Source organism: Centrocercus urophasianus, unplaced genomic scaffold, assembly GCF_019232065.1.
Source record: "Centrocercus urophasianus isolate 14NV4802_14NV808 unplaced genomic scaffold, USGS_Curo_1.0 seq_29, whole genome shotgun sequence".
NCBI classification, from domain to species: domain Eukaryota; kingdom Metazoa; phylum Chordata; class Aves; order Galliformes; family Phasianidae; genus Centrocercus; species Centrocercus urophasianus.
Genome location: NW_024884855.1, coordinates 10,489,706 through 10,506,016, shown reverse-complemented (window position 1 = coordinate 10,506,016; position 16,311 = coordinate 10,489,706). Strand labels below are relative to the sequence as shown.

The 16,311-nt window shown below is 43.3% G+C and overlaps 1 protein-coding gene across 1 annotated transcript in view; it reads right to left on the bottom strand.

Moving 5' to 3' along the window:
- Window positions 1–16,311, bottom strand: part of MAD1L1 (mitotic arrest deficient 1 like 1) — a 321,305-nt gene that overhangs the window by 219,626 nt on the left and 85,368 nt on the right. The window contains exon 11 of the mRNA XM_042828240.1: window positions 9,705–9,849. Within this exon, the coding sequence (XP_042684174.1) occupies window positions 9,705–9,849 (145 nt within the window). The remainder of the gene's footprint in view (window positions 1–9,704; window positions 9,850–16,311) is intronic.

Here is a 16,311-nt window from a genome sequence, read left to right as displayed (position 1 = left end):
CAGCACGCACAGAATGAAGCATTACTTCACATCCACGCTTACCTTCAATTTGATCAGTGCTCAGGGCGCAGAACTGGGCTTCCCAGCAGTTCAGGGCCACCGCTGTTTTGGAAAGCACAGAATGCACAAAGCCATTCAAACGTTGCTTTCCTACACTAAAAGCTGCCTGAATTCCCCATGGGACTGTAGGACCTTCCTACACGTAACTCTATAAATTGTAAGGCTCAATCAAAAGAGTTCTCCTCCTCCTGAGGGAAGAAAGCATCAATGTTCTGTGGAGAGCTCATCTTCTCCCATCTCACATCCCTAGATGTCCCACACAGCGCTGAAAGAGAAATGGCAGATCTCCCATTTATCAAGAAGCCTGTCATACAATAATCTCACAACATCAGAATTCATTAAGTGAAACCAGACCAATTCTTCACTCTTACTATAATTTCTATTAAAGAATGTTGTCTCCATCTAAAATTCTACTCCAGCCAATGTGCTCATAAAATAGGGAAGAGTTCATTTCTCCTCACTGCAACAAATCATGGGTCAAAGACCATTTCCACAATACTTGGGGAAAAAAAAAAACCACCTCATTCAACTTCTAATAAATTCATCAATTTAAGCAATGCTTGACCTGAGATGATGTGACCACGCACTGAACAAAATAGTTAGCACTGCATGATGCTCTGCCAGAAGCAATCCGAAGCTCCTTCATTCTCCAGACAGTCCTTTGGGTTTATAGATTTTGGGTCTTCATTTGCAAGGGCACTCAGAGTGACTGGTGTCTGAAAAGTGCAGCTGTGCCTACCAGGGGCTCACATCACAAGCTGCAATAAGCTACTGTGCAATTACTTAATTATCTCTCTCCCTCCTATCCTTTAAAAAAATCCACAGCGATTCAACTTGAAGCAAGCCCAGTTAATCCATTTCTATGGCTGAGAATTAAAATAGAGACGAGTCAGGGATTCAAAGTTCCTGTGGCAATAGCACCCCTCTAAGAGGCACAGATATTAAAGCCCTCAAACCCTAAGTATTTTAGGAACAAAGAAGTGCTGAAAGCCCTTTCCATGCAGCTTATTCGAGCTCATAATTTAGTGGCAGATGTTCAGAAGTCCTAAGTCGCTGCCCCCATCCTTCTGTGCTGCCTATGCCACCTCTTCTAGCCAGGAGCAGAGAAGTTTGTTCTGCCCAACACCCCTCAGCATGAAGTCCCTCACTGCACACATCCGTCCTCCTGCTCGCTTTTCTGCCATATCCTTCATAATTCAGGGCTGAGAAGCAAAGGAATAAACGTTACAGCACACGCATCAAGGGAACTATAACTTTGAATTACCTGACCTTGGTGAGTTTAAACTCTCCGCCATAACATTGGATTAACCTAATTTCATTTTATTGAATATTTTACCTGTAGAAGTTGCGCCGCCCGTTCTGTCAGGGAAATACAAGATCTGAAGGTCAAATAAATTCTTCTATGGGCATATTTCTAATTTTCATAGTCTAACCTCTTAGCTTTGAGCACTGATACCTCGTGCTGTTGGGACAAAGCACAAACCAGTCACTATTCTGACAGAAAATGTATTATTGCTTTATGTATGTATGTGTATGTATACATACATTCAAAAATGCCCCAAGCTAACACATAACTTTTAATTTTGCTGCATATTCTAAATTGTTATAGTGCTAAAAAGTAGAAAGCTCTAAATGCCACGCTTACATAGAAATTGTCAGACATAAGAACAGAGTCTGTCCTTGTGTCTTCACTGCCAAAAGCACCTGATAAAGGTAGCGATGACCTCTGTATTCTTGTAACTACACAGTTCATCAGATCCACAAAAAAGCAAAAAAAAAAAAAGAATCCTGGTCACTGATTCAGAAATACATTGCTAAGAATTGACAGAGCCCAAGCCCCGCTCTAACAAACAACATCTATGCCTCTGCAGCACACATCCCTACAGTGCCCACGCATTACAAAGAGGTAGAATGCCCAGAGTGAGTTAAATGGGAAGACTGTCCACTCATAGTGAAGAATAAAGCAGTGCCAGATGATGAGCAGAACCCAGTTGAGAGGATGCAATGGAGAACACAGCATCACAGCGAGCCAGCTTGGTCATCTCAGACCCACTGAACAGACACAGGGCCAAAAAGAGAAGGTAAGCCAGAAACAAAGGGAACCTCATAGGCTTTAGAAGCCATTCTGGGGCAGGATTAGCACATGATAACAACTCTGCTACTTTCCTATTAACTGAATAGAATGGGTGCTAAATATGTGAACATATCAGGCAAAGAAAAACTACACAGCAAAAAAGCAAGCACTGGGCTGGGAGCTGTGTCAGAAAATGTGAATTCCTCCTTTCTGAAATCTACAAATCTTTCTGTTTTAACTTCCTTCCAAATGGTTTTAGCAAACTTCAAAACTATCACAGACAACTTCTTCTCCAAAGGCATCGATCTCAGCTCTCTTTATTCATTCCTCGCAGCAAGATTCTGCAGTCATACTAGCAGTGGTGTTAGCAGGTCCCTGGAACAGGCTGTTTCAAAGGAAAATGGTTTGTACTCACTTCATTCTGTAAGACAATTTCCATTTGCTTAATATAGTCATGATATTTTAGTGAGGTAATTATACTCTTAGCTATCAGTAACAATTAAACCCTTCTCAGACTGAGGTTGCTTAATAAAGGTCTCAAAATAAATAACACATTCCAAACACAATATTTTTAAATGTCAAGCATGCAAATAAGATCTTGTAATGAATATAACGAAGCATCAAGTACAAATCAGCACTAAGTTGGGCTGTGATTGTACAGAACTCTACTAAAATTGCCGCTGGAGTTACTGTGGAATGCTGATCACTGTGCCAGAAAGGCAGCACAGGCTCTGTAGATGAAGCCATTTGATTAAATACTATTATGCTTTAAGGGGATAGCAAGGGAGAAGCCATTGGTGTTGCAGTGTTTCCATAGCTGCAGAGCAGGGCTGGTCAAGGCTACAGTCAGGCTGACAACCGATATCTGTTCATTTGTATTTTGTGTAGCAATTTCCAGGAAAACCAGGTTCCTCTGCAGCCAGACCACTCAGTTATAAGCTAAATAACACCCAGAAGCAGCTAAATTACAGGGTATAGACAAAGGAGAAAAGAAAAAAAAAAACCATCACTCTCAATTTCAGACCTAGATAGACTTGAAATGAGGTCAAAAGATCCTGGAAAGCTGTTGCATTTGGAAGGGGACATCACAGTTTAAAGGTCCTTACAGTGCAGACAGCAAGATAAAATAGAATGGTGAAGTAAACGAACACAGACATTAAAGAAACAGAAAGGCAAAGAGTGGTTAGAATAAGTGTTTGCAGAATCTCCTTGTGGAGCATCCACTGCAGGCAAGGAGCAGCAGAGCAAATCATCTCCGACACAGCTATGCGTGGAGCCAGCTGCCCGAGCTCCAGAAGGTGGTTAGGTGGATTAGGACTGAAATTGGGCACAGGACGCCCACGTTTCTGCCTTCTGCTTCTTATCTCAGCAGCACCCTTTCCATACTTAGTAACTCTTGGCTTAGAAACGTCTTGCCATGTTCTCTGTCAAATCCCAACACAGCTAAGCAGAACAGAACGTCAGGATCTCAAAGCACAAACTGCTCCTGGTTCGTGCTCACCACGTGGCCTCCATCCCCGCAGGGCTCCATGCCTGTAAGCTGTGAAACACCTGGATAACGCCCAAGGAGAGTTTTCAGAGCAGAGCAGGATTTTTCAGCTGAATGAATTTATAGTCTGCAAGGGCCCATCAGCAGAAATCAATTAACCCAGAGTGAGGTCCCCAACCACGGACCATCCAGCAAGGATAACAGACAATCCTGCAATTCAGAGCACTGCAGGATCCAGGACAGCTTGCTTTCACTTCAGATGAACTTACCCAAAGTACTCATAGCAGGTTTGGATTATACAGGAGACAGAAATCCCTCATATTAAACCTAAATCTCTCCATCCCACGTCACACTGACACAAGGCTGTCAGAGACCATCAAAAGCAAACACAACACTTGGTATTTTCTCAGCCTCACCTAAATCTCTCTGTCTCATGACAGAAGTGCATGCCTCGTAGCACAGCTCCAGACACTCTTGTATAAACCACGAGCACAAAGCCAAATGGCTCCAGCTAACAGGGGAGGAGATTTTTTGTAAAAGCCTCTGCTTCATCTGGCCTGTTAGCCCTCATTCTCAGGAAAAAAAGAAGAAAGAATCCTACTGAAGAGCAGTCTCAATTAAAATTCATGATGTTACTGGATACTAAAATCACAATTCAGCAGAGACCCCATTCAGACCCCTCTTACTCTGCAGACAGCAATTACCTCTTTCTTTCCCATCCCACAGCAGCTAATGATCTTCTCTCCCCTTGCTATCATTCCCACCCCATAACAACCAATCACCTTTTTTTTCAGAAACTATTTAACTGATTAATATAATCAAACTGAAATTAAAGGGTACGGTTCTCAATCTAAAGGGCTGTTGAGTCCCTTGCAAACACAAGGCCTGTCTTCTCTCCCCTCTTCTTACAGATATGCAAGATGATCTAAAAGGTATTACCTCACCCAACAAAACTTGCCTTGCAGAACCACAGAAGAGAGAGCAGTGGAATTGCTTCAGAATGTATTTATTTGCAGGCATTAAAAAGAAGACAGCTTTCATGGTTTTATAAAAAACAAGGGAAGGAGAGACAAGGTGAGCAGAGGGTTGGCACAGGCTGGGCTGACAGCAGACAGCAATCATGTGGGGGCTGGCAGCACAGCTGGGGATGCATTGGTAATGGAACTGCTTAAATGATACACGTGGAATCAAGATGTGGGTCAAAGAGGGGAAGAGGCATCATATCCTATCAGCCAGGGAAGGGCATTCAGTACTGCCTGCAGCATGGGGAGCAGCCCTGAGCCACCCGTGTGCCATGGGTGAGGACCCCAAACGAAGGCTGCTGCAAAGCTTCTTTTTGCCACACTGCCTGCTTCCTCGCTACCAGGTGCAGCATTTAAGGATAAATGCATATCCCAGAAAAAAGGTTAATTCATCTCCTGCTCCAAACTCCCTGAACTTTCAGATCTTTCCTTGCACTTTCACATCACTGACCTCATACTAAAAACAACGTGGGGCCCAGTACGACAGAGAAACCAGCAGCATTCATTTAAATCTTTACTGATTACAAAACAAAGCAGATGGCAAATCAAGTCATGAACTCTGCATCTGCCATGCTTAATGAACAGTTTAATTACCTTAGTCCCATTTCTGATGCATCTCTGCCATTCTCAGCTCTGGGAGTTAGATCACATTGACTCCTGCAAAGATATCTCCAGGAACATGTGGTGTGGAACAGTCAGCTGGAGTTGGTTAATCAATACATATTTAATCTCCAGCTTTTATGGTGATGGCCTGAAGTATGGCTCAACTGAAACAGATTTCCTATCAGATCACATGAATGGGTTGAACGCTCAGAAAACAAAATGGGATTTCTCAGCCTCTTCTGTGGGCAGTGGAGCACTTGCAGGCAGACAAAAACAGCAAAACAACAGCACACACAGTCAGATTCATTCATGTGCTGCGTTGTGCCACATGAGAGTGCTGGAAGCAATTAGGACAGCATACATTCACAAAGCCTACAACCTGAAAAGCAAACTGGACTCATTTGGGATAAGTTGCAAGGAGTCACTGAAACTGTGCTCCACATTTCGAGTTCCAGTGTGTGCAGACAGGCAAGAGCTTCCCATGAAGGACCAGGCACTCGCTGCAAGCAAGCAGGGGATTTGGTCCCAGGTCAAGCACACTGCATGTGCCTGGGGTTCTTCTTGCTCTGTAGCCTAACGTGGTTATGTCCAACCCACTTTGTGCACAGAAGATAAAGCTAAGAATAAGAAAGAATAAGAATAAATAACTGACTGCACACACACAAGAGAGGAGTGACACGGCTGAACCTTCACAGCAGTTAAGTAACAAATTCAGATTGGGATTGATCTGAGACCTGGTGGGATGCACATGAGGGGAGGAGGCAATGGCCCTCCAGAGAGCCATGCAAACCAACTTTCTACCCTTCACATCAGAAGGTTTGGGAATCCCTTTGCACGCCTTCACCGCTTTTCTCCAACTTCCCTTCTGCTGCACAAGGTCCACTTGTGCCCCTGAAAGCTGCCCTCTGGGAACAAACACACCAGAGCTTTGTGCTCATTAAATACAGGCTCAATGAGCTACTTGACCTCAGATAAGGATTTTCTGAAGGGGTATTTCATCTCAGGATTGCTCCATGTCATAGAAAGCTACCCAAGAGATTCAAATTTCAGTCATTTAATAGCAACGTTGATTACTTTAATAGCTTACACCAGAAAGACCACGAGTTGAGCAGAAAGCTCCCGGACAAGAGAAATACTCACAAGTTCAAATCAAATACAGAACTGTGGGTAAACACAATACACAAAGCCAATATAGCAGCAGATCAAACAGGAAAGAAGGACAGGGATAGACCTGGTCCTTCCCCAGTGCTTCACATATCCCCCACGACCGCCGTGTTGGACCGACGTTGTGTAATAAAGCCAAGATAAAAGATTTCTCTAAAACTGAGCAAAACCAAAGCAAAAAGACAGCACAGCAGACAGCAAATCCAGCCAGGTGGATGTCTAACAGGGTGAGTGAATGCATCCCGAACATTAATTTCGTTTTCATTACCCTAAGTGAGCAGACTGACACTCCACGAAATGCCTTCAAGCCGTCAGCATCTGAAAATCTCTGAGGTGTCCAAGCCTAGGCTCTCATCTCACTGAAAACACATCTATCAGAAAGCTTCAAGTACTGCCCCGATCTACAAGATACACACGAGAAAGTGATCAGCAAACACACTCTAAACAGCAGTTTGTCAATAGTAATAAGCAGGATGCACGTCCTGCCCCACTCCACTGTCAGAGGTAGAATTAATCAGGCTAGATCACTGAGCAAGTATGTCAAAGGCTGGAGAACACTGATCTTCGAGGCAGTCAGGGAAGAAAGAGTTGTAAAGCCTCATAGAAGCACCCTAGATTGACAACTGTGCCTATTCCAAACAGTAAACCAAGTGGAAACGCCTGAGTAAGGTCAAGAAAGCCCAAAAGAAGCAAATGAGGCAAGAAAGCAAGCAATGGAGGGAGAAGTTAAATGCACCAAAATGAAAATATAAGAGCAACCAAGTAAAAGAGTCTGTGGCAAGCAGAAAATGAGCCAGACTGAACAAGAGCAACCCACGAAAATCAGAAAATATTGCTTGAATCTGGAGACAAAATTCAGCAGCCATAAAATCTGAGAAGGAATCAGATCAGAAAGGAAATGTCATCTGAATGTTTATAACTAAAATATTAGGTATTGCCATTACCAAAGGAAGAACAGCTTATCGCGTTTTCTACTGATCTTTTAACTTACATTCAAGACCTGAGACTTCCAGGTTACAATTTGATCCCAGAGAACAGATTGCTGTTGCTGGATTTAACTTGCACAGTTAAATGTGCCTGAAGTCTTTCAGTCCTTTTTTGCTCAGAATACAGGAGCACACTCACTGCCCTACCAGAGGGTCAAACATACACAAATGCAAAAACCATAGTATCAGAAGCAATGCTGATTCAATCATACATATAAAAGTCTCTCCCAAATTAGATTTTCACAGTCCTATTTAACAAGACAAAGACTCAATAGAGAGAGCTCATCTTTTCCTTTCTCCATTTACATAGACAGAAGCACACTGTACTACTGATGCCACTAATTAGATGATTAAATACCATTCTAGGTGATACGCTTTCAATGTAAAATAATTATTTTTAACAGGCAGTACATTTGCTCAATCTCATTTTAAATCACAATATCGTACTTTTTTTAATTAAATGAAATTCCTTCTTCTGATTCTGCATGAGAGAGCAACCAGTGGGAGCAGCAGTGCCAAGAGAAGACTGCCAAAGTACCAGAATGCACGTACTCCTCCACAAAGGATCCTAGCATTCCCTGGATGGAATATAAATTTTCAGAGAACAGCAAAGTCTTTATTCCTTTAAAGCAGGGCAGTGGAGGAATCACTCTGAAAACTTTCACTGACAAAATACGAGTTTGTCTGCTCTGGTTTGATCAAGGACATTTCCAACTTTTCCTCTATTTCTCCCCACGAGTCGAGGTGAAGGGGATAGCAAACAAATTAAGGACTCCATAGTACTGTAGTAGAGTCCAATCCATTACACAACAAAGTATTATTGTCTTTTTGTCCAGTAATTACAGAAGTAATGATAGCAAAGTTATTTTGTATTCACTGAGAAAAGAGATTTCTGATGATTACTGGAAATAAGTTAGCAAAGGGAATAGTTCAGAAGCCCATCTGAGAAACTCCCTTTAGATCCAAGCAGCCCAGAGCCACACTGCACGGCTGAAAAGGCTGTAAAGGCTTTCTATCAGGTTCAGCATTCACCTGTGTCACAACCAGCCACACCATTATCAAACCAGAACAACGGAGGCTCGGCTGCTGCTGAGATGAAATGCCTTTTCTACTTCCACTGGGAGGGTTTTGCCCGACCATCCTGACTTCAGTGCCTGCCTTGGTGCAAAGGCAAAAACTGTTGTCCTCGTCTCGCTTACAAGACTCTTCATGGCACCAAATTCTGCAGTCAGAAGCGGTGGAAAAATATCCTCCTGTCAAACAGTTCCTTCCTGCTCCTAGAGGCCTTGCTTACCATCTACCACAGACTCCTTGGCTCAACACTAACACAGAATTAAACAGAACGGAGTGCACAGCAAATAAAACCAAACAAAATGCTTTACTCGACACTGAAGATTAAAGCCTCAAGCACTACCAACAGACGAGCCCCTTTTCTGCTTGCTCAGACACTCCCACAGCCAGCACCTTCCTCCCCATGCATGACGACGTGTCTGGCTTCTTCTCTCACCCCAACTTCTCCAGTCTGACCTTATGCACACACACAGGCTTATCTACGTGAGCAGTTTGATGATATCAGGGAGATTGCTTTAGATGAGTGAAGTTTTGTAAGGAATATTATTGAAACTGAAGTCTATATCATTCTTACTAGAAAGAATTATTATTCCCATTGGGGAAAGAGCTCCCTCGGAATTTAATATAACATTTTTCAACGCTCTGCAGACTTGAAAATTATTGTATAGAATTTCATCAGGGAAGCACACTCGATATAGGATAATGCAGACTTTTTGAAATATCCTATAGAAAGAATCTTAAAATGTATTTTCAATTTACTGGTCTAGTGCATGCCGTTATATCTGAACAGACTTTCAGCGTTAGAGGAGGGCGATTCTCTTACTCTGTAAATTGTTTTTCCACGGAAACAGCTGACAAGGTGCAGTCATTTCGTTCTCTTTAGGAAAGGAGGTGAGGCAGCGAAAGCCTTTATAAATTCCCCTCAGTAGCTCAAAACACTCTGGAGACAACATGATTCAATTCCCTGCCCTCGCACAAATGTCATGCCTGAGACTGAGCCACAGATTGCCAACAGAGCAGGAGCCCAGATGGAGGAGCACACTGACAAAGCCTTACAATGTTCTCGTACCTTTACCCCACCGCAGCCCCGAAGACAAGTTTCACGTCACTTCTACAGCATCTGCTACGCGAAGTCCCCAGAGTAACTTAGCAGTGTTAACTGGAGTGAACACAGAAGAAACACCTGGAGAAAAGAATTAAGGACACGCTCCTACAGACATCATCGGCACCCTCACCTTGGTGAGCAGCAGCACACGTTTCTGCAGACGCCTGACCAGGGCCTCGTGCTGCTCGCGCTTCTTCTTCTCATCCAAGAGCTGGCTCTGCACCTGTAGAATTTCCTCCTGCAGCTGCTGTCGAGCCTTCTCCAGTATTCGGGCACTAGGGAAGATAACAAAGGCTAGTGAAACCCTGAGCATTGCCTCTTAATCAGAGAGACCAGAAAGACCACAGAGAAGCAGGACACCGGGGCTGCTGCCATGTCATGTCACAGCTGCACTGCTGGAATCATTAGGAGTAGCTGCAGCCTCCTTATCAGCTTTTCTCAGAAAAAGATAGGAGAAAACCATGCCAGTGTCGGCCTTCTTGTTCAGCATAAGAGATTACTGGAACCTCACACATACAAGGCAATCAATTAATTGCGTATCTAAAATCAGGTTGAGAAGACAGCTCATCTTCAACAAACAATGCAAGATCCTAGTTCCTACTGCACATTTTCCTCTTTTTTTTCCCCTCTCCTAACAAACTAAAAGCAAAATGGAGGCTTATTATGATCTGCTTTGAGAGAAAAACAATATTCACCTTGCCACCACCTGCACTCGCCCTTTTCAGCAACCTACGTTGAAAGATAAATGTCTTCTGAGGCAGTTAGCACTCAGTTTGCAATGTGGCTCTCCATGACTCTCCATTAAACCAGAAGAGCTTGGCTCCTCACCATTTTAAGGCACTGCTTAGATAAATCTCAAAGAGAATCGTGCCTTAAAAGACTCTCAGCTTAAATTAAGTCCATCCTGAACTGCCAGGTCATTGAGTTGTACCAGGGAAATTTCTGTTGGAATGCACTGAAATCCCCAAACAGCTATTTTGAACCTCAAAATTCCTCTCCTTGAAGAGGAACGTGCATAATAAAACACCAGGTGAATAAGGAAAACATGCAAGGCTCCAGTTCAGTTTGGACCCATTCAGAAATGGACTGTGGAAATCGACTCTTCCTTGTATTCTGATGGGAAAGTTTAACAATGCTAAAGGTGCATTTGAAAATGGATAATTTAATTAGCAAGGTACCATTACATCCTTGGTTCTGTTTTAATTGGTCAATTAAAAAGAGAATCTGTGCCCACAGACATTATCTACAGTGACGGAATGTGAGGCAACAGCTGCCTTGCACTTAATGCTTCTTATGCATCACAACTCAGCAGACACCTCAAGTTCAATCTTGTGGATACTCAGTGGAAACACCAGCTTTGTTCTTGTTCAACAGTGCAAGAATTCCACAGGCTAACAGAGATAATTAATTGTTGACATATTCTATAGAATAAATCTTTATTTAAAAGTTTCTAAGAAGTCAAAATCTAAAGACGACAAACAGATTGGGTCCTCATTTTGTGTACATTGGATAAAACCATGTGCTGGAATTAAGATGCCAAACGTCACAAGCACATACAAGTAGCTTAGGCAGTGACACACAGAAGGTGAAAGTGCTGAGCAAGCTAACGGGTTAACATGCTGACATTCAGAAAGAAAAGAAAGACATAGGATGGGTTTCCTTCTTGAAATAGCAAATAACGTGTGAAGTTCAGACCTCGTGGATAGCTCAGGCATTCAGAGACATTGCTCTCAAACTGGCTTGGAAAAGGATTGCTTAAATACGTAAGGAAAGTTAAGCAAAGGGAAACAAATGGGCAATTCCCTCAGGTGTGGCATGGCACTTGGAAAGAACACCATCTTCTGTTTGTATTTCAGACCGAGCTGCATGTGATGTTAGTGTAGATAGAATTCAAACACCAGAGATGTCTGAAAGCAGTGACAATACTTAAACTCTCTGAACTGAATCTGCTAACATAGGTTTCCCTAATATGAGAAGTGTGAAATTCAGCTTCCTTACAACTCTTCACACCATGCCAAAGCAAATTATTGAGATCCTTTCTTCCTCTCTTGGGACAGATTGATAATCCTTCCAGAAACTGCACCAAATAGGACAAAAACCATCTTCTATGAAAAAAAAAATAAATCCAAAAGGAAAGTTCTATTCCTTAGCGACACAAAGCAGGATTTGAATGCCCAGCAGCAGCAAGTACCATTGCAGTCAGAACTGGGCACTTCTCTTCCACACTAGTGACACCTACGGCTTTCCAAAAGCAAATGCTTGCTCAAACCAAACATTTAGAGAAACGAAAAACAAGCTCAAAGTTCTCCATTCAGTGTAAGGGTGGAGAACTGGCATTTTTTTAAAACCTCTGCCAGTTCAAAGTAAACCTTTTAAGCCGAAAGGAGAAAAAGTCATTTCTGTTTATCAGCCTGTTAATGTTCCTTGCTCCACATCCTCGTGAATGAGATGCCAACATTGTTCTGTTCTGAGCTCTTGAGACTCTTCGTATTTACTTTTCCCTTTTGTAATCCACTTTAGTGTAATCTTAATGATAAAACTTCATTTTCCAGAGTGTTCTTTGAAATACTGAGAACAATGACAGCAGACAGTGAAAACAGAAGCTGCAAGATACATTTTAATAATTTGCCTCCAAAAAAAAAATTACAAGAGCAGCTCTCAGCTTCCACCTGCCCCAGTGATACGTTAAACGTTACTCGAACTACTCCATCCTTTCAGCAACCAACTCACCACCTCACAGGCACTCAGAAAACAGCAGGAAAAGTAGAGGGGATGCCACAAGCTGTCTGTTCGCCAGCCTGAAAGGATCCATGTGCAGCAGCAAAGGACAGCTGGAAGAGGAAAAGCGCCTGGTCACACTGCAGCTGAGGAAGAGCACAGCCCTGTGCACCTAGCAGGGACAAGAGCCAGGGAGGAGGGTGGCACCAAAGAGAATATGCTGGGATTGGAGCATGGATGGGAAGAACAGCGGAGGAGCACAGGTGGAACAACAGCAGTGCTGCTGCCCGTGTGTAACAGTCACACTGTAACAGTCACACTGCAGCTATCAGCATCGCCACGCAGAACAAAATGAAAAGCTCGGCGCACAAACTAATGAGGCAAAAAAAGAGGAAGGGAGATTGCTTTGCACCAATATTTGAGGCCTGACAACGTGCATCCTTCTCTACATGCCCACGCGTTTGTAGACAGCACACAAAGTCAAACACTGCACTGGCAGCTGAGAAACGGAGGGATGGGAGAAAAACGATATTTTTCATTCCAGTTCTCAGGTCTCAAAAGCCAACGTGAAGGCACAGATAGCAAGGTAACTCCACGTGCCTTCCTGCTGTCCACTGAGAAGCAGAACAGTGTGCCCATGGCCTCTCTGGAGGCGATGCCCTTAGCCTCCATTCCCAGCATCTCACCCTATAGGGTTTCCACGAATCAAAAAATCACTCAAAAATAAGCAGCTCCTACATCACGTTGCTGCTCTACCTACAAGTCCTGGGCCAGACTCTAATTACAATGAGGGAACAACACAAAGAATTATTTTGCTTGTGTGGAGAGATGAAATGAGCGAGGAGCGGGCAGATGTTGGGAGCTTTATTGGTACACTGACAGCACATTTTATCACTGAGGCAGTATTTAATTTTACTCCCCAACCAGCAGCATAAATATCAGGCTCAGAACTTCAGTTCCTTCAAAGTGAAGCTACAGAACAGAAAGGAGACCAATTTTATGCCCTGGCAGCAACTTTAATGGACTGTCAGGAGGTCGCACTGACTCAGAGGACACATCAGGGCCCTCTCCCTCCCCAGCCAGGTGGGCACACACAGCACAGCATCCCTCAGCTCTGCTGCCACAGCACTGCCTCACCTTGGGAGGATCTAATCAAGCCCTCAGCGTGGGATTTACTATCATGCTAATAAACACGCTTTCTACATCCACCATCAAGATGAGAACGAAAGCAAGGCCTTAATTTAACAGTGAATGAGAGACTTCTCTAGCTTGTGTTGATCTTAAGCTGAAAAATGAATCATATGCCAAATACATCATTGATTTGTGGAAACTAAAATCTTTCTAGGGTGAGATAACTACAGGCATTACCATCCTTTTTTCCAAGCCTCTAAACCTCAAGTCTTCATAAGGCCAAAGCTTATGTTAATGACATTCATTTGGTAAATACAGCTTTTACTGATATTTAAAAGCCACTGAACCCACGCTGCCTGTTGGGTGCTTACTAACTTGATAACGTTGCCATCTTCTGCAGAACTGGCTACAGGAAAAAAGCGATAGCTGAATAGACAAAGTGATTTATAGCAGCTTACGTACACAGATCTATTAAGGGCTTTTGCTACATCTAAATATTCACTGCTCCTGTTATGAATCAACATTTGCATCCTGACCCAAACTTACTCTTCTGTTTGCAGTGTCTGGTAGAGGAATACATACCAAGTATCCTTAATGATGTGGAAGCAATTAAAGCAGAAGCTAGAAAACCAACAGTTCTCTACAACTATTAGCACGTCGTGCGTATCATCCATCTTCGGATCATGATTTTGCATATGGCATTTGGCAATTACAGACTGCCTGTTTTTAAAGAGCATTCACTGATAAGGATTTTCCACTCCTACTCTGAGATAAGAATAATCCCCACCTTACAAGTTTTCGAAGTTCACTGCAGAGAACTGGGAACATGCTACAACAACGCCTCACGACAACAGGCTGATACATTCAACCGAGCCAAGATTCACTGAATTGTTTGAACTGCAGTGAGCTGTGAGCAGAACAGCTCCATTCTGATTATTTCAGTGGGAGGATGTGCTCATTTGGTCCTTCCACAGGTTCTGCTTTTCACCTGCCATAGCAGGTCCATCTTGTGCTGAAGGTCAGCCCATGGGCAACAGGCCGAGCACCAAACAACAGCAGCGTCCATTCCCTTCCCCAGCAGACCATAATCTTGCTGGGAACAGCCAGAGCAGTCCCTGGAAGACAAGGAATGCAAGGCAAAAAACTACTGGAGAAAGGAAACTGCTGGGGAGAGAGGAAAAACAGAAGCACCAAGGAAGAATTTTGAAACAACCTTTTCTCCAGCCAGGATCCAAGCATCCTCTCCGCAGCTGGCTTTATTTACATCATCTAATTCAGATTCTACATGCTTTGAAGTGCTACTGCACTTTTTTCTTTGAGAACAAAAATCACAACAACTGAAACAAAACAGGGAATGAGAAAACCCAAAGATTGAAATAATTACTAATCAAAGGAGAGGCCTGTACATGGGATGGTGAAGTCACTGGCCAGCTCTACCCAGTAATTTCTCTTCCTGTCAGCTCTGATGAGTTTTATATTTCTAACATTTCATCAATTTGAATCACCAAATTCAATTTGCATTCACAGATAAACAGAGAGGGAATAATAAATACTCTCATCTGACCTTGAAGAGTGAGACAGAAAATTGCCCTCCATGATTTCATTTCAATTCGAATCATAATGAATAATGCAGTTGGCCCCATCAGTTACCAATCTATAACCATTTGTGGGCTGGATGAGCTCACGTCCACGTAAATACAACAAAGAAAAACAAAACTTCTCACAGCTCTTGTACCAATCTTTTCCTTCTTCCCCCTCCCTACTCAGACAGTGTATTGATCCCCATGCTTCCCCACCAGCCCCGCTCACACCCAGCTGTAAGAGACTGAATCCAATTTCTTGCACCGTCAGAAGTGAGGTGAGTGCACTGCACAGTTCTCTGCTCAATCCAATTCAGTACTGTGTGCGTTGTAAAGATCTTCCCATGAATGCTCTGGCTCAGGGAGGATCCTCCATCCCAGCGAGCTGCCAAGCTGTGGGCTTGATTCTGCAGCCTGGGCACAAAGAGCAGAAACACGGCACAGACAGCAAGAGTGACCAATACCTCAGGTGGCTGCTCAACAGCCAAACCCTTCCTGGGAGAGAAGAGTCATTCAGGAACAGACAGCATGAGAGCTGTAAAGGATAAAGGATTAATAGGAGTGAAAAAAGGGAAATTTGCTTGAAGCGAGTTGGAGAACGGCTGTGCTGAGCAAACTTGTCAGCAAACAAAAATGCTGAAATTCTAGGCTCTTGACAGTTAGATAATAGCTTATCTTAATAAATAAAGAGGATCAAAGTGTTTAGATGAGAAAAACAAAACATTAAACTCTCCACTGCAATATAACAAGCGAGACCTCACACTCATGACTCATTACAGCTTTGGGAAGCTTCTACAGATGTTTCCAATGACCTTTTCCAATAAGAGCTCATTTCCAGTGTGCATTACCATACTCCACAGTGAAATGAGCAGAGTATATTATCGTTCAGACACACTTTTTTTGTACAGGTGAATTTCAGAATACTTGAATGAACTTACGGAAGGCAAAATTGTCAGCAGTATTTCTCACAGAGCAACCCAGTGCTGGACCCCAGCATAGGCCTCATCAGAATTCCAAGCTGTGGCTCAGCCTTTCAGCAGCACGCTTTTGGCAGTGAAAACCTGTCCAGGCTTTCACTGGGAACTCAGGAGAGAATTCGTAATGGATACTTGTTGACAACAAATAAACCTAGAGAATTAAGAATTACCCCTGGCACGTACCCATGGGACATCAGTGTGGATAAAAGGAAAGGAAGGGCTGAGAAACTGCTCAGCTGCCCCTAACAGCTGCTCTGGCACACCGCTGCTCTTGGCCTTTCTTTCTCATACACACCGATGTAGCTTTACCTCCTGCCTGCCTCCCACCCTC